This window comes from Penicillium arizonense, assembly GCF_001773325.1.
Source record: "Penicillium arizonense strain CBS 141311 chromosome Unknown PENARI_contig020, whole genome shotgun sequence".
Lineage (NCBI taxonomy): Eukaryota > Fungi > Ascomycota > Eurotiomycetes > Eurotiales > Aspergillaceae > Penicillium > Penicillium arizonense.
The window spans coordinates 161386-183474 of NW_019173297.1; the positions used below are offsets into that span (position 1 = coordinate 161386).

The 22089-nt window shown below is 49.7% G+C and overlaps 10 protein-coding genes across 10 annotated transcripts; 4 read left to right on the forward strand and 6 right to left on the reverse strand.

Annotated features, from left to right (window-relative positions):
* Positions 1-46: 46 nt before the first annotated feature.
* Positions 47-1448, forward strand: PENARI_c020G07122 (NAD(P)/FAD-dependent oxidoreductase; the record flags this gene model as incomplete). Its single annotated transcript, XM_022635036.1, has 2 exons — positions 47-236; positions 298-1448. 2 exons carry the CDS (start codon positions 47-49, stop codon positions 1446-1448), a joined length of 1341 nt encoding a protein of 446 aa, XP_022485023.1.
* A 76-nt stretch (positions 1449-1524) lies between these two features.
* On the reverse strand, positions 1525-2990 carry PENARI_c020G01225 (acetamidase/formamidase family protein; the record flags this gene model as incomplete). The annotated part of the gene is made up of 5 exons (XM_022634935.1): positions 1525-2103; positions 2153-2429; positions 2481-2769; positions 2840-2858; positions 2916-2990. 5 exons carry the CDS (start codon positions 2988-2990, stop codon positions 1525-1527), a joined length of 1239 nt encoding a protein of 412 aa, XP_022485048.1.
* Positions 2991-3404: 414 nt separating this feature from the next.
* usgS (transmembrane protein UsgS) lies at positions 3405-4871 on the reverse strand (the record flags this gene model as incomplete). The annotated part of the gene is made up of 5 exons (XM_022635010.1): positions 3405-3755; positions 3807-4200; positions 4255-4427; positions 4481-4587; positions 4814-4871. The coding sequence occupies 5 exons, from the start codon at positions 4869-4871 to the stop codon at positions 3405-3407; spliced, it is 1083 nt and encodes a 360-aa protein (XP_022485128.1).
* Positions 4872-5158: 287 nt separating this feature from the next.
* PENARI_c020G00125 (uncharacterized protein) lies at positions 5159-7219 on the forward strand (the record flags this gene model as incomplete). The annotated part of the gene is made up of 1 exon (XM_022634915.1): positions 5159-7219. The coding sequence occupies one exon, from the start codon at positions 5159-5161 to the stop codon at positions 7217-7219; it is 2061 nt and encodes a 686-aa protein (XP_022485038.1).
* Positions 7220-7910: 691 nt separating this feature from the next.
* Positions 7911-8422, reverse strand: PENARI_c020G11209 (signal recognition particle 14 kDa protein; the record flags this gene model as incomplete). Its single annotated transcript, XM_022635108.1, has 2 exons — positions 7911-8291; positions 8396-8422. The coding sequence occupies 2 exons, from the start codon at positions 8420-8422 to the stop codon at positions 7911-7913; spliced, it is 408 nt and encodes a 135-aa protein (XP_022485156.1).
* A 252-nt stretch (positions 8423-8674) lies between these two features.
* PENARI_c020G01741 (MIF4G domain-containing protein) lies at positions 8675-11325 on the forward strand (the record flags this gene model as incomplete). The annotated part of the gene is made up of 2 exons (XM_022634947.1): positions 8675-10088; positions 10139-11325. 2 exons carry the CDS (start codon positions 8675-8677, stop codon positions 11323-11325), a joined length of 2601 nt encoding a protein of 866 aa, XP_022485066.1.
* Positions 11326-11419: 94 nt separating this feature from the next.
* Positions 11420-12000, reverse strand: PENARI_c020G01472 (uncharacterized protein; the record flags this gene model as incomplete). Its single annotated transcript, XM_022634941.1, has 4 exons — positions 11420-11425; positions 11668-11754; positions 11813-11875; positions 11935-12000. The coding sequence occupies 4 exons, from the start codon at positions 11998-12000 to the stop codon at positions 11420-11422; spliced, it is 222 nt and encodes a 73-aa protein (XP_022485154.1).
* Positions 12001-12794: 794 nt separating this feature from the next.
* On the reverse strand, positions 12795-15076 carry PENARI_c020G06738 (putative FAD monooxygenase; the record flags this gene model as incomplete). The annotated part of the gene is made up of 4 exons (XM_022635028.1): positions 12795-13462; positions 13541-13777; positions 13847-14870; positions 14939-15076. 4 exons carry the CDS (start codon positions 15074-15076, stop codon positions 12795-12797), a joined length of 2067 nt encoding a protein of 688 aa, XP_022485204.1.
* Positions 15077-15929: 853 nt separating this feature from the next.
* Positions 15930-17675, forward strand: PENARI_c020G07354 (amidohydrolase; the record flags this gene model as incomplete). Its single annotated transcript, XM_022635042.1, has 1 exon — positions 15930-17675. The coding sequence occupies one exon, from the start codon at positions 15930-15932 to the stop codon at positions 17673-17675; it is 1746 nt and encodes a 581-aa protein (XP_022485068.1).
* Positions 17676-20239: 2564 nt separating this feature from the next.
* PENARI_c020G00813 (amidohydrolase) lies at positions 20240-21985 on the reverse strand (the record flags this gene model as incomplete). The annotated part of the gene is made up of 1 exon (XM_022634930.1): positions 20240-21985. The coding sequence occupies one exon, from the start codon at positions 21983-21985 to the stop codon at positions 20240-20242; it is 1746 nt and encodes a 581-aa protein (XP_022485220.1).
* Between the last annotated feature and the right edge of the window lie 104 nt (positions 21986-22089).

Sequence of the window (22089 nt, forward strand, 5' to 3'; positions counted from 1 at the left end):
ACTCTCACACCCCTCATCGACAGCAACGGCGTTCTATCACCTCACAATGGCACCCGAATTAAACAAAAGCTCATCAATTCTGATCATCGGGGCTGGTACATGGGGATGCTCAACTGCCCTCCATCTGGCCCGTCGGGGATACAAAAATGTAAAAGTACTGGACCCTCACCCGGTGCCGTCGCCCATTGCGGCGGGGAACGACATCAACAAGATCATGGAGCATAAGGAACTCAGATGTAACAACCCTTTCAATTCTAATGCATTCTCCAAATATATAAATTGTCTGACATTCCGCAGCCCCGAACCCTGATGCTCGAAGTATTGCATTTGCGATATGCACCAGAGCCGCCTTGAATGGCTGGACGAACGACCCAGTCTTTCAACCCTATTTCCATGAAACTGGATTCATTGTTTCCGGGCATACACCTGCTCTCATAGAGCATATCAAAACCGACGAAGTCGACCAGTCCGAAGGCGACTGGGTGGCCCTGGAAACAGCCGAGGATTTCCGCCAAACCATGCCACCAGGCGTCCTGACCGGGGAATTTCCAGGCTGGAAAGGCTGGATAAGCCGATCCGGTGCAGGATGGATCCATGCTCGAAAGGCTATGGTATCTGCATACAGCAAGGCGCAGAGTATAGGTGTGAATTTTGTAACTGGCTCCCCGCATGGGAATGTCCTAGGCTTGATCTACAAAGATGGAGATGTGGTCGGAGCTCAAACAGCAGATGGGCAGAAACATCTTGCAGAGCATACCATCCTCGCGGCTGGTGCTGGAAGTGATCGGCTGCTAGATTTCAAAAAGCAGCTGCGTCCGACTGCTTGGACTTTGAGCCATATTCGAATGACGCCCGAGGAAGCGAAGAAATACCGGAATCTTCCTGTCCTGTTTAACATTGCAAAAGGGTTCTTCATGGAACCCGATGAAGAGAAACACGAGCTCAAGATCTGCGATGAGCATCCAGGATACTGCAACTTTGTGGCGGATCCCGATCATCAAGGTGAGAAGAGGAGCATACCATTTGCCAAGGAGCAGATTCCACTTGAAGCTGAAGCACGAGCTCGGGATTTCTTGCGTGATACTATGCCTCATCTTGCTAATCGACCTTTTTCCTTTGCTCGTATCTGCTGGGATGCCGATACCGTCGATCGTGCTTTTTTGATTGACAGACACCCAGAGTATGCTTCGCTCGTGGTTGCTGTTGGTGGATCTGGGAATGGTGCTATGCAGATGCCTACTATTGGTGGGTTTATTGCAGATGCATTGGAAGGAAAATTGCAAAAGGAATTGAAAGAAGTTGTTCGTTGGAGGCCAGAGATTGCTATTGAGCGAGATTGGAAATCTACCCAGAACCGGTTTGGAGGACCTGACAAGTTGATGGATTTCCAAGATGTGAAGGCTGATGGGTGGACACATATTGGAAGAGAGATGGAAGGTCAACTATAAAGAAATTGCATTCTGTGATCCGAATGACTTGTGATAGATAGACACTCTCCCGCTAGAGAGCCCCCATGATATTCTTTTACTTGCTCACAAAAGCGCAAGTTCCCATATCCTTCTTGACTACATCGGCCTCGGGCCGAATATCAAAGTCAAAGATATCCATCGGCACTGAAAGTGTAGTACAGGCATTAGGAATATCCACAATGCCAGCAATGTGTCCTTGCACAGGTGCACAGCTAAGCAGCAAATAGATCTGATAATCACTGTATCCATAGCGCCGAAGATATTCAATCACCCGCAGACAAGTCTGTCTATAAGCGACAGTAGCATCCAAGTAGTGCTGCTTACCCTTCTCATCAACTGAGAACCCTTCAAATGTGAGGTATCTTCCAGGACCAAACTGCGGCTCCACAGGCCCGGCATTGAAAATGGGTGACTTCATGTCCAGTTTGGCCATGCCGTTCTTGATGACTGAGAATTTCAAAGTGATGATACCGGCCATCTCGATGGCTCCACAGAATGAGATCTCGCCATCTCCTTGCGAGAAGTGTAGATCTCCGACTGAGAACTTGGCGCCTGGAACGTGGACGGGGAGGTATACCTTTGATCCACGGGACAGGTTCTTGATATCACAATTTCCGCCATGCTCCGGTCGGCCCTACAGGAATCAGCACGCAGATTGACTGTTAAGCCGAATGAATACTTACTGGGATAGTCCGAGCTCCCTCCTTGGCAATCTTGGCCTTGACTTCCTCCGAAGCACTTCCGCCATGGGCATTTGTGACCAGCGGCGGCTGGGCAACAATCCGATCAGCGACTGTGTTTGCGGCGATGAGCTCGCCCTCGCGACGGTTCCATTCCGCCAGGACCTCGGCCGAAGGAGCACATCCCATGATTCCAGGATGGATCAGCCCTGCAAATCGAACATGTGGAATGTGCCGAGATGAGCAGAAGATGCCTTCAAAGTCCCAGATTGCCTTTGCGCTAAGGCAAATATTAGGACGGGTGTGTAGGAGAGCATGAAGAAGTACTTACGCTTCTGGATAAAGCTCATCCAGGAAACCTCCTCCATTCTGCTTGTGAAAGACACCCGTGAATCCCCAGGGCTGCTCTTCGAATGGCTGAACATCTTGAATCTCAACAAGTAAAATATCGCCGGGTTCGGCAGTCTCAATGTCGAACGGTCCCGAGAGATAATGGATGTGAGTGAGGTCTACATTCTTGATGTCGTCGGCGGAGTCGTTGTTTCCGATTTGTCCTCCTGTCCAGTCGAGACATTCAATTTTGACAACTTCGTTGTTCGCAATCTTGCCACAGGCAGGGACTATTAATTCGGAAGATCTGTGTTAATATATCTGTTCAACGCAAGGGTGTTGTGAGGAAGGTTTGCATACCATCTGGATGCCATCTGTTCTATTGGTGATTTAGCAAGATTCCCTCTATTACGAGGGTACGAATATAGGAGCTTACATGTAAACCGGGCTGCTCATTTGCAGGCTTGTTGAGATCGACTTTTAGAGCAGTACGGATTCCCTTGATACCCATATTTGCAGGCGTTGAGATCTGGTAGTTATTTGGGGTGGTTATGAACTGACTAGTTTAGTAGTAGTTTACCCCAATCTGAGAGGGCACGGTCAATTATATCAAGTCCTCCCCTCACGATAACACATTACCCCGCAGATGGTCGGATGTATATGCTATGAATAATACCGAGTGGAATTCTTTGCTACTTGGGGCTTATCATCGCTTTATCTCGCATACCCCCGGAAACCGATAAGCCACTTCATATATATTGGGCTATGTGAATAGGCTCAAATGTGATGCATTTTTGTGACTTACAGGATGAAATCATGCTTCACTCCTTCGTATGCTCTGTCGCTCTGAATACACGAGATCTATGAAACATCCGGATCCATGCTTAATTTCTGGGATATACCCTCACTTCCGTATTCCGATGCCTTAAGAAAACTTCTTTGTAGGGACGTTGGTATCCTCACGCTGGTCCATGTCTACATTCAACTTGTCAAGGTTGCCAAGAGACAAGCGCAGGAAATCATGCTTGTTCTTCCAGGTAACCTGACTCTCGGCGAAATCTTGACTTTCAGCAGGAGGTGGAGGCGGGTCTGTGATCTTGGTGACAAGGTACGCCGTGGAGGCTTCGGCAATGCCATACATCAACACGCCGATGAATGGGGTTCGTAAGGCAACAGTGAAAGCGAAAGCGAAGCCGAACAAGACACCTTCTCGGTCCCGGAACCACCGACGTTTTTGCTCGGGGGTGAACTTGATGCGCCAGAAGTACGGTTCGAGCTAGATACCGTTAGAATAATCTCATGGTTTGAAGAACACGGCTGGACTTACAAGTTCTCGCATCAAACTTCGGGAAGCAAAGTAGGTGTGAAGGAACATGATGATGTACTGCTTGGGAAGAAGCAAGCCGGCAGCAAAGATCACGGCAGCGGGTTGAGTGCCGATATGGTTTCGCAAACTGTAGAAACTTGCCGCAGGCATAACGAAGCGACCGATGATGATGACCATGGATAGTAGGTAAAGCCCGAGTCCTATACCAATCTTCTTTGCGTAGCGATTGAAGAATGCCATGAGGGCTTGAGGGATCGGCTGAGAAGCACTCGAACCTCCTTTGGCAGAGTACTGCACAAGATTGGGATAATACATAGCACGCAGTGTATTAGGATTTTCCGTTTTATGTTTTTGGATGTACGTTATGTCCACCCATTGAATGGATTGCATGAAGCTATTCAAACAATTAGCCATCTAAGTCAATATAGTTGTGGAGCAAAGAACCCACATCTCATCCAGTGTGGGGGTCACATATCGCATCAGGGTCATGAGCAAGAATGGCACCTGAAGAACAGACTTGTTCATGAAGTCCAAGCCATTGAGAAGCTTGTCATCCCAGACCGCGCGCTCGAGGTTGACTACCCATGACAAAAGGTAGATCGAGAATTTGACACTTATGATCTTGAGATTAAGTTAGAGATCCGTTTCCTAGACATGAAGAAGTGGGAACATACCGGAATCTGAATGGCCAATTGGATAACAATGCCAATGGCGATAGCAAGGGCTGCTTGGCGGAAATGCTCGTATTTAAAAAGCTCGGGGTTGCTCAGTGCACGAACAGCTAGAAGCTCTCGTCAGCAGATGCACAACTGTGGATCATTTCAGTGATCATTCCAAGCAAAGTGATGAGAGGTGGCTGGATAGGTCCACTGCAAGCTCCTCGTTGCAAGTCTTGGCAGGAACTGCCGAAGCTATACACATACGACATGGAGCACAGCATGATCAAGGGTCAAACTCGAGGCTGGAAGAGACCTGAGCTGCAGAAAACACAGACTAGGGAAACATACTTCCCACCACAGTGAGCTGGAAGCCGCGGATCACGGCATTAGGCTCGAAATTCGACATGGTTGTCTCTTGAGAGCCTGGAAGGTCCCCTCGAATTCCACTACAAAGAAGACGATCACCAAGCAAGGAGCATTCTTTAAGTGAAACAGAAAATAGCAGTGGAGGGCCAGGCGTCCATTGAAAGCTGCGTCATGGTCACCTGATCCACGCCTGAGGCCGCCGTGCATCTCTCCGCAAGCGCGACACAGCCTCAGATAAGTCCATCTGCATATACCCTGGCTCCTTTGTACAAATATGTCACTTTAGCATCTCCATATCTCCACTCCTTTCGATCGCATCCATGAACCATGCCTGAGTCCCCAGAGCCCTTAGGCCAGATACACTCCCTTCGTCGCTCCCTCACCCTTCCCACCAAGTTAAACCCTCACGCGCAACGACGCTCGAGCGTCCCGAACACCCCCGAAAATGTAATCTTTTATCATCCGTCTGCGAAAATCGTTCACTTTGCCCCCAGGGCGCTCGCCCCTATTCCCTCTAGCTCATCGCCATCGGACTTCGACTACCCTGTTGACACTATCGAAACACTCCCCTGGCGCTCCGCTACAGAGCGAACGGTCGCAACAGCGCCACTGAGACTAGAGAAAGTCCACGGCCTTACAGCGTTCCTCAAATGTGGGAATGTTGTTCATGCAATCCTGAAGAACTCCCAGTGTTGGTGTGTGGACGGTGTCTCGAAATTTGTTTTGCGCATTCGCCCTCTTACATATTATCGCATCGAAATACCATACGAAACAGAAGACGACCAGAGCTTGGTCGCGGACCTGAAAGTTGCGCTGCCAACAGTTCTTCGATATGAGGTTACACCATGTCCTTTCAAACGCGCGTTCACTGTTGAAATCCCCAACGATGCGATGGCACCTCGACGCAAGAAGGCTTGGCGACCAAAAGACCAGCCCAGAGACCGCAAAGAAAGCGTGCCCACCATCTTAGAGTCCCCGCAAGAAACACCATCGCCTTCCTCAATCAGATCGGAATGGATTGACTCGGCGAGCACTGGAGACGAGACCGATGGCAACTGTACAGATGACAGCGGATTTACCTCGCACAAGGCTAGTAGCACCATTCTGGAGACCATTCCCGATGATCGTGAACCGTCCCCTGTTGATACGCTGGACCCTCCCAGGTATCTTGGGCCTTCTAGGCGCTCGGTGACTGAAACACCACAGACTTTCACCAGCCTGCTTGCAAAATTCGAGGCTACGTCGGTTTCAAATGATGAAATCAACCCAGAGTCTGAGCGAAAGACCGAAGATGTGTCCAGTGTTGAGGTTACACCGCAACCAGTTACCGAACCAGAATCATTCTCTGCCAACGTTGAACCTGAATCTCAAGTCGCGGGCGAATCTGAAGCCGAGCACGGATCAGCATCTGGACAAGAAGCGATGCCTCCACCTACAGTAGAAACAGAGGCTGAGGATTTGCCTAAAGTTACGGAAGCCCCGCCTACAATTCCTGACGAGCTTGAGCCTGAAATTGTGTTGCATGTTGAATCCACACGCACAGTCCAGCCGGAAGCAGTGTTGGCAGTGAAGCCAACAGTCAAAGTGGAGATTCAATCCGCCCATGAAGACACCCAAGATGTTGATCATGATGTCTCTTTCGCGTCCAGTCCTGAGTCATTTCATTCAGTTGAGCCCGGTTCGCCAGATTCAGTCTCCACTCGTCCTACGTCCGCGGGAGGTCATGACCTCCCAGAGCAAAGCTATATGTTTGATTGGCCAAATGCGAATGAAACAATCTCGCATCTGGAAACTGCGGATTTAAGTCCTTGCAACAAATCACAGTCCTCGGCCAGCAATAGCTTGCCAAGTGATGCACCGAAAGTCAACGCAGCATCTGCCCAGCATCCACTCGATCACACAAACAAAGATACTTCTCCAAAGCGCTCTACAGATGCATTCTCAGACACCAAGATATCAGACACCAAGACTCGCTCGCGGCCTGCCACTCGGCCTCCTGCTCCTAATACCGATTTCGACCACATGAGCGTCGAATTCCGCCGACGCGCAAAGGCCACAAGAGAACGCGATGTCTCGCCTATGCCTCCCTCGTCGGCCTTATACCGACCGTCCCACGGCGACGATGCCACATCTTTCCTCTCCAAGGCTCTCACTCTAGTCTTGGTTCCGCCAGTCCACCTTTTTATTATTCTCATTCACATTGCTGCGCGCATTGTCATCAACCCAAACATCAACACCACCCCACGTGAACCCTTAACTAATACCCGGAAAACCGGCACCGAGTCTCCTCCAGTGGATGATTTCAGTTTCCCGTTGGAGCCTCAAGTATCCTCGGAGTACGAGGATGCTGAGATCACCCGGAAACTGGACCCCTGGGACTTGGACTAGTCGGTTTGCTGGACCCCTTCTTTCTCCATCTCATTTCGGAGCACCACTCTCATTTTGGAGCACCGTACCCCCTTCTTGCACCATTTCTCTTTACGCCCATTTTAATGCTTAACACTTTGTATTCTTCCCTATCACACCGACACACTTGATTCTAATGCTTTTTTTATGAATATTTGATACTAACTCGGACGACTCATGGATGGACATACCTGGCATGGATTGTATTCTAGCGTTGCATGCACTGGAGGAATGACGGGATCATGTTACGAAGTTATTAATTGACACATTGTATAGTTTTTGAGAGCTTTTTCTATGGGATTGATCTACCAGACGAATCACCTTCAAGCATCTCTCGCTAAATTCTGTAGCTGTAGCTATTTCCCAGCCAGTTTCGTGTGGCTGAGTTGAGATATGAACGTCTAGCCCAATAAGTCATGATACCGAGGGCTGTTCATTTCTCTGTCCCGTAAGACTCATATGAACAAAGACAGCGCTCGTGTAACACAAGTGCAGGGTAATATGTACACTTGAGAATGAAGCTCGCATCAGAAGAAAAGTGCAGAACAAGAAAGGCCAGAGCCACCATATAACGCCAGCAAATGCATGAGAAAACGAAGCCATCAACAGATCGTGTGCCAGGTCCGAACCACAGACGATGTTATCCGAAGAAAACGCAGACCGAACAGCGAACCTATGCCTTGATAGCCTTGGCAGCACCACCCTTAGTCTTCGCCTTCTTAGCTCTGCGATCCCGCTTCTTCAACCCGGTCATGCCTGCCTTGCAGACCTCCGCATACCGGGCGTAGAATGCCTCCAGATCATCTGGGGTGACGACTGTGGAGAGCTTGATCTTTGTAGCCTTCGATGCACTCTTGGTAATTTTGCCGTCTTTACTCGTAGCCTTGGGGTTTGGCGCATTGGTATTGCCATCTGTGGCCCGGATGAGGATAGATGGTTGAGAGTTTGTGGTCGTTGCACCGGGGACATCGATCAGGGGTTTTTGAGTGAGGTATACGGAGCCGTGGGCCTGGGAGGAAGTTTTGGAGAGGAGATCGGTGAGGGATGAGAAGAACTAGCGGTGACCGATGTTAGTGATATATAGCTAGGGAGTTGGTGATGTTGATCGCATGTGCGGGAAGCGTAGCGGTCGAGAAGAACACGAGGAACAAAAATTACCTCATCGTGGGATGAATGCGGCGCCATATTGGGATATTGTTGTCCGATGCGCACGGGAATTGACCGATCTGAAAGCTGGAGCAGTTGATCGATATACAATTGACAGCTGGGAACAACCTCGCAGTGGGGGAGAAACTCCGCTGTGGGCGCCGGTTCTCCGCCTTGGTTTTGACGCGGCAGAAAAGTGAAAAAAGTTGTCGACCGCCTGGCTGTACCTGATATCGGGGTCCACCATTTGCTCTCTTCTCTTGAGCAGACAATACATTGCAGTACGCCAAAATGCCGCGTGCTAGGCATAACACGACTTCCTTGCCCCGGCATCTACGATCTGAGTTGGGAATCCGCGATACCTACGGTGAAAAGAAGCGTCGCCTTAACGGACCGGCCTCGCGGAAAGAACGTCGCCAAAATGAGCGGACGCAGAAGAAAGGACGACATGCAGCACCACAGAATAAGAAAAACTTTCAGCGATACGAACCGCCGGCTCGGGGCGAGGGTGATGAGGAAGAGGATCTCGACCTAGACTCGGACGATGAAGGACGCAGTGCGCCACAGACGAAGCCGAAATCTAAGGAAGCAGCCCAGAAGCCCAAGTCGATTATGAAGAAGACGCAAGCACCACAGGAACCCGAGTCCGAATCCGAGTCTGAGTTGGAAATAGACCTAGATGAAGATGAGGACGAAGACGATGAAAGCGAAGACGCCTCCGAAGACGAGTCTGAAGAAGATGTGCCGTCTGGGGCCCATGTGCCTGCAGGCATCAAGTCCAAGCTCGCGCAAGATGATGCCGAAATCGCCGCATTGGAAAAGAAGCTTGGCCTCAAGAAGGGCAAGACTTCTAAGGCATTCGAGGAGGACGGGCTAGACGATCTGCTAGGTGACCTTGGCGGTGGTGGCGACGGTTCAGAGGACGAGAATCGCAAGCGCAAACGAGAAGCCGACGACTGGTTGCAGAGCAAGAGACAAAAGGCTAAAGCTTTGCAAGCACAAGCCGAGACAAAGGATAACGAAGAGGACAGCGAAGAGGACGTTGACCTCGACGAGGGGATCTTTGGGAGCGAGGACGACGAAGAGGCTGCTGATGACAGTGACTTTGACGGGTTCGATGACGAAGAGAAGAAAGAACCTAAGAAAAAAGAAAATCCCTATGTCGCTCCGGTCCCCAAACCTGAAGCGTCGGCCCAAAAATACATTCCACCTTCATTGCGAGCGCGCGCCGATCCAGAGAGTGAATCTCTTACTCGACTGAAGCGCCAGGCACAGGGACAGCTGAACAAGTTGTCTGAGGCCAACATGATTTCGATTGTCTCCGAGTTCGAAAAGCTTTACCGAGACTACCCACGCCAGCACGTCACTTCTACCTTGATTGACTTACTCATGGGCCTGATCTGTGAAAGGGCTGCTCTATCGGATACTTTTCTCATTCTACACGCCGGTTTCATTGCAGCGTTATACAAGCTTTTGGGCATGGACTTTGGTGCAGAGATTATACAGAAGGTTGTTGAAACTCTTGATGCCAATGGTGATGAGCGAGGAACGTTCCAAGGAAAGGAGACTGCCAACCTGATGTCCCTTCTCTCGCAGCTCTACAACTTCCACGTCATTGGCTCCGCATTGATGTTCGATTATATTCGCATTTACCTACAGGAAATGACGGAAAACAACACCGAGCTCCTGCTCAAGGTTATCCGGAGTAAGTGATCTAGTACCCAACAAGTACGCGCAACACTAACATGTTCCTAGATTCCGGCCCTCAGCTCCGACAGGACGACCCATCCTCGCTCAAGGATATTGTGCTACTCATTCAGCCCGCAGTAGCAAAGGCCGGCGAGGCTAGCCTGTCCGTCCGAACAAAGTTCATGATCGACACTATCACAGACCTGAAGAACAACCGCGTCAAGTCTTCAGCCGCAGCCGGCGCCAGTATCGCCACAGAGCACATTACGAAAATGCGCAAGATCCTGGGTTCCCTAAACAACTCCCGGGTGATCCGTGCATCCGAGCCCATCAACATCTCCCGCGACGATATCCACAACTCAGCGAAGAAAGGAAAGTGGTGGTTAGTCGGCGCAAGCTGGAAGGAAGACCCTCTCGTAACCGCCCAGCAAGAAATTGCCGGTCTGCCAATGAATCACAGCCACGTCCAAGACGATGAAAGTGAAGGTGAACCCGACTACGGCAACCTCGCCAGGGCTCATCGCATGAACACCGACATTCGCCGATCAATCTTTGTCGCCATCATGTCCGCCACAGATTTCCAAGACGCACACGTCCGGTTAATGAAGCTCCGCCTGAAACGCGCTCAGGAATTCGAGATCCCTCGTGTCCTGCTGCACTGTGCCATGGAGGAACAGGCACACAACCCATACTATACCCTCATTGCCCGCCGTATCTGCGGCGACATGGGCCGACGCATCAAGATGTCCTTCATGTTCGCCCTCTGGAACATTTTCAAGCGAATGGGCGAGCGAGGTGATATGGACGAAGATGAAGACGATAGCTTCGATCCAGATGACGAGGAGAACGGAGTCCCCATGAAGGCTGTGGTCAACCTGGCCAAGATGTACAGCAGCTTGATTGCGGACGGCAGCTTGACGCTGGGCATCCTGAAGACCCTCAATTTTGCGTATCTGCAGCCGAAGACTAAGACTTTCGTGGAGATCTTGATTATTAGTCTCATTCAGCAGTCCCAAAAGTCTAAGAAAAAGAAGAAGTCCAAGAGCTCCAAGGCGGATGAAGCTCCCAAGGATGAACAAGCCTTGATGCAAATTTTCTTGCGTGTTAAGGAGACACCGCATATCGGCAAGGGCTTGATCTTCTTTGTTCGGAAGGTTGTTGCGAAGACTGATATTGTGTCTGATGAGGAGATGAAGCTGGTTCGGTGGGGCTGCGATGTGGCTGTTGATGCTCTCAAGGCTGTATCGGATTGAAAATCGCACATATACTCTGTGTAATCGCATGTAGATAGAATATACCCATTTTTTATGCTTACTTCTTGCCTGATCACTAAGCCCTAAGTACCCTCTATTGCTGACTTCCAAGGTTCCAATCTTGGGGGGTCGGTAGTTCTTTATTATATATCCAATACGCCCTGGTTACTGATCGAATTGGCAAATCTGAAGGAAAGAAATTACGTAGACGTAATTTCATGCATTTTCGTTGCCTCCATCAAACAACTTGATAGAGGGCCTAAGCTTGAGCCAGGCCATACCAACATGTAATGATCCAACAGATCCAACGGAACAGATCATAGCAATTTTAGTATAACTTACGCTAATCTCCCGTTTGAATGCCTTCGAATAGACTTGGTTCATAAGATGGTAGTCTGACATGCTAGTCAGGAAGATGTTCACTGTGACCTACGGATGTACAGTCAGTTGCTGATAATATAATGTGTCGGGCCAAACCCGCACTTACACTTTTGTCAATGTGGCTGCCGGCTCCCTCTAGGATTTGGTAGATGTTTTCCAATACCGGAGTCTGTAAATATTTAGCAAGAAACTTCAGCCACCCAATTATTAGCTGATGGTGGGAGCTACCACTGTTCCCTCTACAAGACTTCCAGTTGCAGGATCGACTCCTGTGACCGCAGAGAGATAGACCATACTGACAACCACAAGGACTTGAGAGTAGAGCGCATTTTGTTTCTGCCCATTTGGGTTGGTGGGAGGGCTTTTCTCTCGCTAGGTTCTCCTCGATCTCTTGCTCGAGTCTCTCTTTTGCGATAGGATGCTTGAAAGAAAGTACAAGGTATATGTCAGAGTACCTGCGGTGGTGTCGGCCCCTGCGCCGATGGTCGACATGATGATACCCAAGATCTCGTCGTGGCGAACAAGTTCCAGTCGCTTCTATTGACTTCTCGTAATCCAGCAGTGTGTTCATCGTGAAAGCACGTCCGACCGATTTGCACACGGCAGAGTGTTGAGCTTCGTCCATTCCAATGATAGTGGGCACAGCCCGTCAAACAGATCAAACACAGCTTAAATCTGGCTTGAGAATAGACACACCTCGGGTGATATTACGTGCAGAAGTGAAGGGAGGACTGTGCTGTGGTTTCAGGCGGAGGACCCCAGTTGACAGACCACGGCCTTTCTAACTCCACAGTCCTAGGTCCCGTGATGGGAATAAAATAGCCTCAATTGTACATGTATTGAAGGACACGACCAAAAATGTCTTCTACATCGCTTTGAATCCAAATGGTGCATTCATTCGGAACCAGAACCCCAGGTAAAGGGTTTTCGAAGAACGCCAGTGTGGATAGCATAATCTTTCACCTCACTATCGGATGACTTAAAGATTCGCTGCAACGGGGAGTATAGAAAGAATGTAAAATCATCGAAGTCCACCAACGTGTCGTAAGGAGCTGCAGGTTACAAAAGAACTGGCGAATTCTATTACTTCACTCCTTCTCCAATTGTCGCGGTCTCATGAAAGCCGAGAAGAACCTCTCCATATCTTCATAGTCATCAACCTTACCAACCCAGCTCACATACTGATCAGGACGCAAGATAACGCTCGCTCCCTGGATGGGATCAATTCCATAATTAGCATAAGCCTGGCCATGACCTTCATGATAAGACTGATCATCCACAAAGACCTTCCAATAATCCCAGCCCATGGTCTCGCTGTACGGATGGAAGGACTCTGGGAGGTCCAAGAGCTCGAGAGACTCTCTCGGGCCGGCATGAACGGTCAACACTTCAATCACGCTATCGATCGGTTGGTGGGCAGGAGTATAACGATGGAGAAATGAGTCAGGCGACTCAAGTCTTGCGCCTAGCTTTTGCATTCGTCGCATGTTCGGGGCGAGGCCCAATTTTCCCGGGAATACCACGATACGCCATCTCCCATTGCTTTTCAACAATTCTTGGAAATGGTACGGGCGGGCGTCCGATTGATTCAGGACCTTGAAACTTGGCATACGCTTGCCGACGTCGATCTTAGTTGCCACTTGGGGCTTGCTGATCACGCAGGTGGTATTGTCCAGGCTTGCCACATCTGTACCGTCCCCTTGTTTCGCCGAGTCGCCTTCTTTCGCAACGATGATACTGCTGCCGTAGTTGACCGCTGATTGAAATGTTAGTGTGAGGTGCTTCTTATTCTCCTTGTTACATTTCTTATCATGGAAAATTACTCGGTACTTACCAATGCCACTGGCAAATTCATTGCCCTTCTCAAAGGCCGTTTTAAACTCTTCCATGCTTACACCTTCCTCGTCCATGATATCTTTCGCAGGACGACCCGAGAAGAGCCTGGAAAACCGGTGGTCGAAAGCAATCAAATCCTGGGCAATTTTTCTTCTCTCAGACTGGTATGTCTTGAGAATGGCTGGGTCGCTGTAGCCTTTCACGACATGCGCGAGCTTCCATCCTAGGTTGTATGCTGGAAACGAGCAATTAGCGATATATTCTCCATCCCAGATTATTTTGAGGTGGCTGCTGCGTAACTTACTGTCTTGCATACTCACATTCATGCCCTGCCCGGCCTTGGGGGAGTGGGTGTGGACTGCATCGCCCGCCAAAAAGACTCTCTCCTTCAGCGAGAACTGGTCACCCACGCGCTGGCCAATCTGGTAAGCCGTCCACCAGTCGCAGTAGGAGTAGTCGAGCTTGTAAGGATGCAGAATTTTCTGGGCTGATTGGAGGATGATTCCCGGCGTGATCCAGGACCGATCTGCTTTGCCTCCTGCCTGTGCATGTTCCGTTGCTTGCAATTGGATGTAAAGTCTAACCAGCTTATTCTCACGTGGAATGACCATGACGCTGCCTGCATTCGCAGAATGGATCGCACAGCGCTGTCGGATGTCTGGGAAATCGGTGATGGGGACAATATCGAGGACTCCCCAAATATAGTCCGTGGAGTCACCCTCCAGCTGGTAGCCCAGCTGGCGACGGACCCAGGAGTGTGCTCCGTCGCAGCCAACGAGGAACTTGGCTTTGATTGACTCGACTCGGTCGACTGCGGGATCGCTCTCTGCGGACCGAATCAGGTCATCCGTGTCGTCGGCAGCCAGATTACTCCGGAAGAGTCCGTCACTGACGGTGGTCTCCTTTCCATCACCGGACTTGTGATGTTGTTGTTGTTGCTGCTGCTGCGGTGTAGACTCCTCGTCCGAGAGACTGCGCACGGTGACGTTGATCGGGTAGTCGTTAAAGTCGTCTGCCTTGGTGGCATCGAATTCAAACGCAGTGGGCAACACTCCGCGTTCTACGAGGATGTCACTGTGCTCCTTGATGGCATCTAGGAAAAAGCGTTCAATGCGGCCCTGGTGCAGCACAACTTGCTGGAACCGACTGATGCCGGGAATGGTGTCAGGGATTCGGTCGGATCTTCGAATCCGGCCCTGGTCATCAGGATTCCAGAGACAAATCTCTATCATATGGTTTGATTCGCGCCATGCACGGTCTGCGAAATCGAACGAGTCGAAGATCTCGAGAGTCCGACATTGAAGACCGTCTGCCTGGCCGCTGAAAATCTTCGCCAGGTAAGTATGGATTTACAATACCGCTGCAGTCAATGGCAACGGGAAGATGAAGGATTTACCTTTGTTCCTCGCTTGTCCACAATGCGAGTCTTGACATCGCAACGGCTCAGCCAATTCGCCAGCATCAGACCCGCAGGGCCAGCGCCGACAATGAGGACGTCCACATGGTCTTCGGCTTGGGGTAGAGTGCTGGGCATGGTGATGGAATCAGATGAGGAAGTCGTGACGGAAAATGGTACCTAAAAGATACTCTTCATCCAGCATGATGTGCGCTACCATCGTAGTCTATCTTATATAGATGGTGGTCTGCCTGTAAAATCCGAAGTCGGACCGGGTAAAAGCCGACGTGATTGATTGTCGGAGATGTTGTGGGGGAATTAGACCCTCACTCCCAACTACAGCACCACAGCCAATCAATGCCAAACCACTGAACTCTCTGTGCTGTATTGCAGGTATACACGCTTAATTTATCCGTTTTAATAGTGGCTAGGACTAATTTACTATTCATGTTAAAGTCAAGACTAAAAAACAGGGTTTAATAACGCTAAAAACGAGAATGAATCATTGCATTATACGGCTGGAAAAGGAAGGCCTTTACAGATTTATGCAATTTCGGACCCCTGGGTCGAAGACTGTATGGTCCGGCCCGGTCCCAAATTTTAGGACCGAGATGGGACCGGGACCGGACCATTCCTAGGCCCACTGCTTTCCATGACAGGGATGGTCTGAGAACCTGGGGCAAGGTGAAAGGTACTATATTGAATAGTCGGTTGCAATCTCACCATCGGGCCGGGGGTGACCCGACAAACCCGAGTCGGACTCGGGTTATAGAATACCGACTGCCTCTTGCTTGTACCCAAGCCTAGAAACCTAGGCTAACGAGTGGTAGGTGGTATGATATCGAGGTCTTTCCATAGAATAACTTATATTAACCCTACTTTACCCTCCATTCAAATTGATGGAAGTTCCTCCAAGTGAACAGGACAGACCGAGCTACCTCACCTTCACTGCCCGTACCAACCAAATCACTATTACTTCTCTGAAAGCACCATGGCTATCGATACTTCTGGCAAGACCGCTGTCAACATTGCCTACATTAATGGCAATGTTTTGACTTCGAGCTCTGGACCGCCAGCCCAAGCTATTCTCATCCGCGATGGCCGTATTGCCGCTGTCGGGTCTAATGAAGAGGTCTTAACCGCTGGTGGTCGCGACGTTGAGGTGCAAGACGTCAGCGGCAAGACGATTTCGCCCGGCCTAATCGACACCCACCCTCATCTTCTGCATTATGCCGTTGCAAGAGCTCCTCTTGTGAACATACTTGATGCCAAGAGCCACGACGACATTGTGAAGGCAATCAGCGAAAAGGCTTCCTCCGTACCTAAGGGTGGATGGATTGCGACAACTCCTATTGGTGACGCCCAATACTTTGCCCGAAGATCTTACCGCGACTTAGAGGGCGGCATGCCAAACCGCTATGTCCTCGATAGAGCTAGTATAAATCACCCAATCATTATTCAGGCGTGGCCACCAAGTTGCCCAAACATCACGGCTTTCAACTCATTGGCCCTTCAGGTCCTAGGGATTAACTCCTCAACAGCCGACCGCGTGGATGATGTTTGGATTGAGAAAGATAGCCAGGGTGAGCCTACTGGTATCCTGAAGGGTAGCGTCAATGCGTACTACAATGAGGATCCGTTCTTTGCGAAACTGCGCGATACGAAGATCGCCCCGTACATGTTACCCGGTCTAATCCCTCAGGCGGTTCTCAGTTCGCTTGCCGACTATCACAAGAGGGGAATTACATCAATCTTTGAGGCCCATGCAATGGAGTCATCACATATTGAAGTATATAAGCGACTTCAGGCTGAAGGAAAGTTGAACACTCGAGTCCTTGCATCCATAGAGCTTGAATCAAATGCGCTTCCCGGCTCCCGGCTCAAATCAATGAGCGAGATCGCGTCGACCTTGGAGCAAGCGCTAGCTGCAAGGCAATCCGATGACGACTGGCTTCGCGTTGAGGGGATTACAACCTGCGTTTGGGGTATTCCAACGCATGACGGCTTGTGTTGGAAAGATGGTTATCAGGCCACATTCGGTGGGTTGACGACCGGTAAACGTAACATCACTAAGGAAAAGCTGAAGGCTACCTTCGAGTTTTGCGCGAAGACCGGGTTGAGGCTCAATCTACTCTCCACGTCTCCTGATGAGCTCGATGAATATATTGAGACGGCGGAAGCAGTGATGAAGAAATACAACATCAAAAAGTCAGACTGGTTGATTGAGCATGCTATGATCATCCGTGAAGGCCAAGCCAAGAAGCTCAAGGAACTAGGCTTCAGTGTCACCATTAGCATGGGCTTCACCTATGGCTTAGGAGATGTACTGGATGAGCGCGTCGGTCGAAACTCGTTGGAAGGCTTGAATGCAATTCGGGAGCTTTTGGATGCTGGCCTCATTGTTGGAGCCAGTTTAGATTGGGGTCCGATGGATCCATGGGAATGCATGCGGCTGTCTGTCACTCACCAGATGTTCCCAAGCGGCCGGTTCAACGATGGACCTAGACAGGTAATTAGCCAGGCGGAGGCGTTTGAATTGTTCACTACACATGGTGCCGCTGTCATGCAATGGGAAGGCATTGGTACTCTCATGCCTGGCTCTCACGCCGACCTGATTATTATTGACCGCAATCCGCTCACCTGCGACCTAGAATCGTTGTCTGGTACTAAAGTCCTTCGTACAACGGTTGCTGGTCGCATCGTTTATGATAATGGAGAGATTGGGGCAAAGGCTTGATATCCTACCATTCTTGTGCCGACACCTGCCACCTGGACATTTTTGGTGGGCTCTGCGTTCAACCGAGCAGTCCTAATGTGTGCGCAGTATCTATATGTAGGGATCTTCTGAATCTATCGTTGTTATTCCCATTGTTATCAATATCTGTCGGTCGCGCAGTGCTGTCCGGACATAGTTCGAGTCACTCCGGGGTTGTGGTGTTATTATGTTAGGGCTTTGTGGGGGTGTGCCTGCTACAACTGCGGCTGACGGGTCTGGGGTGGGGAGTGGTTGCTTGGGTTTAGCGATAAAGGCCTTCCTTGATCAAGTTCTCAGTGTTCATACCATCAATACCGCTAGCATTAACGGTGGCGTCTCTTTATGAGCCGCCAGGCCTTGTGGTCTGAGCTGATGATATGAACCACGTTGCCAAGCCTGTTTCTGTGCACCTACCATTCTAGACTCGAGTGTAAATAAAAATCGCTGGCTTGACAGACGCTTTCTTCACCTATGTCCTTGTGCAAATTTTCATAGATGTGACGAAACCCTCTGGCCTGTATTCAGTCGTTCCAAGGAGGACCGCATTTTATTGAGGCGTCTTATCAGTAGCGACTAGACGATATGTTGCGACATGAGGTACAAGCCGCTCGGGAGGAACCTCATCGAGTCATGCGCTACTGCAGATACCTGCGCCATTGTTATACAACGGGCGGGCTAGATCACTCAACTATCCAAACTGTCTTATTTACGCGATTATAACCTTGACTAAAGCCCCCAAGTCGAGCCCCTGCTTGAGACCTTATTGATTTTTGAATTCAATAGTCCTCCAAATAATTGAACTAGGGTATAAGCGAGGAGTCAAAATAGCGGAAATTGGGAAGTGATTTTCTTACTAGCAATATATAGAAACGGCCTGTTTTCAGCATGATATTATTTTTCAAGCGTCATTCTTCGAAGAATTTCTTTCAACCGAACTGACTCAATATGCGATTTACAATTATTATTGCCGTGTTTCTTACTGCCGTGCAAGCAGTCGATGCAACGGCCCTGCCGCGCGATCGGCCGCTCAATCTCTTTGCAAAAGTCAAATGCGTGGCGCCGTGTATACTCAAAAGGGTCCGTTGTAGTGGGAAAGGTATTATCTCGACCACGTGTGACAATATTGACCCGATTAAACAGAACTCCGAAGCTTGTATTACGAGCAAGAATTGCGGAATTTCAAAATAAACTTAGTACGTTTCTCCTTCAACCGAGTTTGAAGTCATCAGTGAATTTACGATGATTCGCAGTCAATGATGTGGCCTAAAAGGCCAAGGATTTGTGCCTAAAGAATAGGGGAGGGGACGGGCGATGGGGCGATGAGGGACCCTTATCACTATAGGTCACAAGACGATAAGGTAAAGGGACCTCCGTATGCAGGTACGCCTTTAGGACTCTAGATTGGATCTCCACTTACTTGTACTTGTAGTCTAGGGATGTCCGTTGTATATTAGATGTCCGATGTTGATCTTGATCGGATCAGATCAGGAGGTGGAGGAAGGGGGGATCTAGACTGTTAAATATGACAGGGGCTGGGAATATAACAGTCAGTCACTTCGGTAGGATTATTACGACTTATTTTCTTGTTAACTTGCCTGTTTGTAACCGAAGCCGCAACATCGGAAAAGCTCCGTGCACTACCTGGTGCGCTATCTAGGGTAAGTTACCATTCATGCGAAACCAAGTTGATTCGAAAAATCCTTGCACTTCATGTTATATATATGGCCATTTGTATTCCCTCTGCAATGCCAAGAACAATTGTTTCTCTGAACTGAACACCCATGGCACTAACGTAAATCTGTCGCATCCAGCGCCCACCTCGAGAATGATAAAACCGATCTAGAAAAGATCACTATGCCAAGATTTCCTGGGCACCGGAACCAGAAAGACACTTAGACGATGTGAGTGGGAACCAATTCCCAATTCCCAATTCCCACTGTAAGACCAAAGTAATCTCTCTGCCCGGATCCAATGGATGTAGCTGAGAATATTCATGAGCGATAAGTACTTTCTCTTGTCGTAAGCTTACCGCCCTGCCATCGGTCGAGGAATCGGTCTTTCCTACCTCACTGCTGCCTACGTACCGCCAAACTTTATTTTGGAGGTTGACTATATGCTACTGGAATTGAGATGATTTGATTTGGTCCATATGCGCTATATGCCTGGATATTTTAGTCCCTCGAGCGGAAATCACTGTACAAAAAGTGCAATGAGGGTGTACTTTGATAGCGAAGCGTTTATCCCCGTTTGCCTTCTATTGGCCGTCCTGACTTCGATAGTAACCTGAGAACTGATTGGTGGATCGTACAAGTTGAAATAACATTTTCCATGCCGATGACTTCTGCATCCTCATAGTGTTTTGACCAGCTTAAGTCCGAGCATAATTCGGGGCGCGGCACACGCTGGCCAGCCGTACGACACCGTCAATACCATAGCAGGATCCAAAAAGCTCGATTTGTCAATATGTATGAGAAGGTTTACAAGCTGTCGACGGGCCAAAGTCAAAGCAGTTAAAGGAGGCGCCATCGCTGTGAATGCCACATTGTTTACACCTGAGACGCAGCGGGCAGATCGCCGTTATCGTAAACGACTCGTCCTCCAATAAGGGTACGAAGCACGCGCGTCGATGGCAGTGCATCCAGGCCACAGGTAATCGGATTCCGGTCAAGAATCGCCAAATCCGCATGATTCCCTGGGCTGATACTACCAATATCATGCCAGCCAAGTACCTTTGCACCGTGCCGTGTCCACATCTCGTACGCTTCCGCTCGGTTCACAACCTGAGCAGGTCCTGCGTTGGATCGACCACTCGGATACATCCGGTGCGTAATCGCCAATTGCATTTGCTCAAAGGGATTCGTAGGTCCCCAGTCCATTGATGCAGCCACGTTAAGACCCGCATCAAGAAGTAGACGGAAAGGGTTGACGTTTTCCAAGACACTCGAACCAATCCTCTTCTCATAGATTTCAGCCTCTCCGAAAGTGAACGCAGTGCTGACTGTCATGTCAAATCCTAGCTCAACCAGTCGCTTGATCTGGTCCGGCCGGATGATCATGCCGTGCTGAAGAAGCCAACCCGTTTGCTTCAGGCCGTACTTCTCCATCACCTCAACGGCCATCGCGAAATGGTCGTCATGCTCATCCGGAGATACCGAGCATAGGTTGAGACGAAGACCGCGCTTGGCACAGAATTCAAAGGCAGCTCGTAGGTTATCCTCGCTAATGCTGCGCTTCCCAGTGGTCACTTCGCCACTAGGTGAGAGGTATCCGTCCTTGACCAGCGAACAGCCAGTGTAGCAAGGACCATAGGTGCAAGCAGTGATGCCTTCAATTCTGAGCCAGTCGTCTTGAACTTCCCGTAGGCTCAGGGCTTTCTCCAATGTCGAGTTAATCTCAGCAATTGTCTTCTTCGGATCTGCCGGAAATGCGCCCGGCTGAAGCTCTGGACACGTTTGCACTCGTACGCTCAGAAGATTCTGTGCTCTGAAGGCTTGATATGCTCCAATATGGGGGAATTCCATCGCGTGGCCTTCATAGATGGTTGTGATGCCAAGCGCATTGTAGTCCTTCATCGCTTGTGCCAAAGCCGCCGGGACGACGTCCGGCTGGATCAACGGAGGCATCTTGTTGAGAAGGCTCACAAAGAAAGGATCATTGTTGTAGTAATTCGTGACGCTTCCTCGAAGGATTCCGGTTGGGTGTCCCTCGTCATCCTTTTCAATCCATACGTCGTTTACCCGGTCCGGTGTTGAGCGCCCTATTCCAAGGATTTTCAAAGCCGCCGTGTTGAATGCGCACACGTTGGGATCCTTGGGGGCCAGCGCATGAATCATGATCGGGTGATCCGCCGATGCGAGGTCAAGGATGTGGCGATCCGGAAGATTTCCTTCTTCAAGGTCCCTATAGGAGCGACGATGGAACCAATGAGACTCTCCCACAGGAGAGGTCATGATCCAGCTTCCGTGGGGTGTCTGCTCAGCCTTGCGTCGAATGGCCTCAACGATCTCCCCATGATTTTTGGCGTCTGAAATATCAAGTAGACTTCCTTTGAAAGCTGCAAAGTGAAGCAAATGCGGGTGGGTATCGATGAGACCCGGGATGACGGTTGCTCCGTTCAGACTAGAACACGATACACCTGGTCCAGCAGCAGCGAGTACATCTTCATTCGAACCGACGACAGCGATCCGGCCAGCTTTAATAAAGACTGCTTGAGCAGGTGGCCCGTTTGCATCGATAATGATTTGGCCGTCCGTGTAGACGACATCCACCGAATTTTCCCGATCTGCGTCCATTTCAGCTTAAAACCGGGTCCAAAGAAATAGGTGAGATGAACTGCAACAAGTACTTTATAAGATTCAAGAAGGATATCGAAAGCCAATGATCTATGAATTTTGCG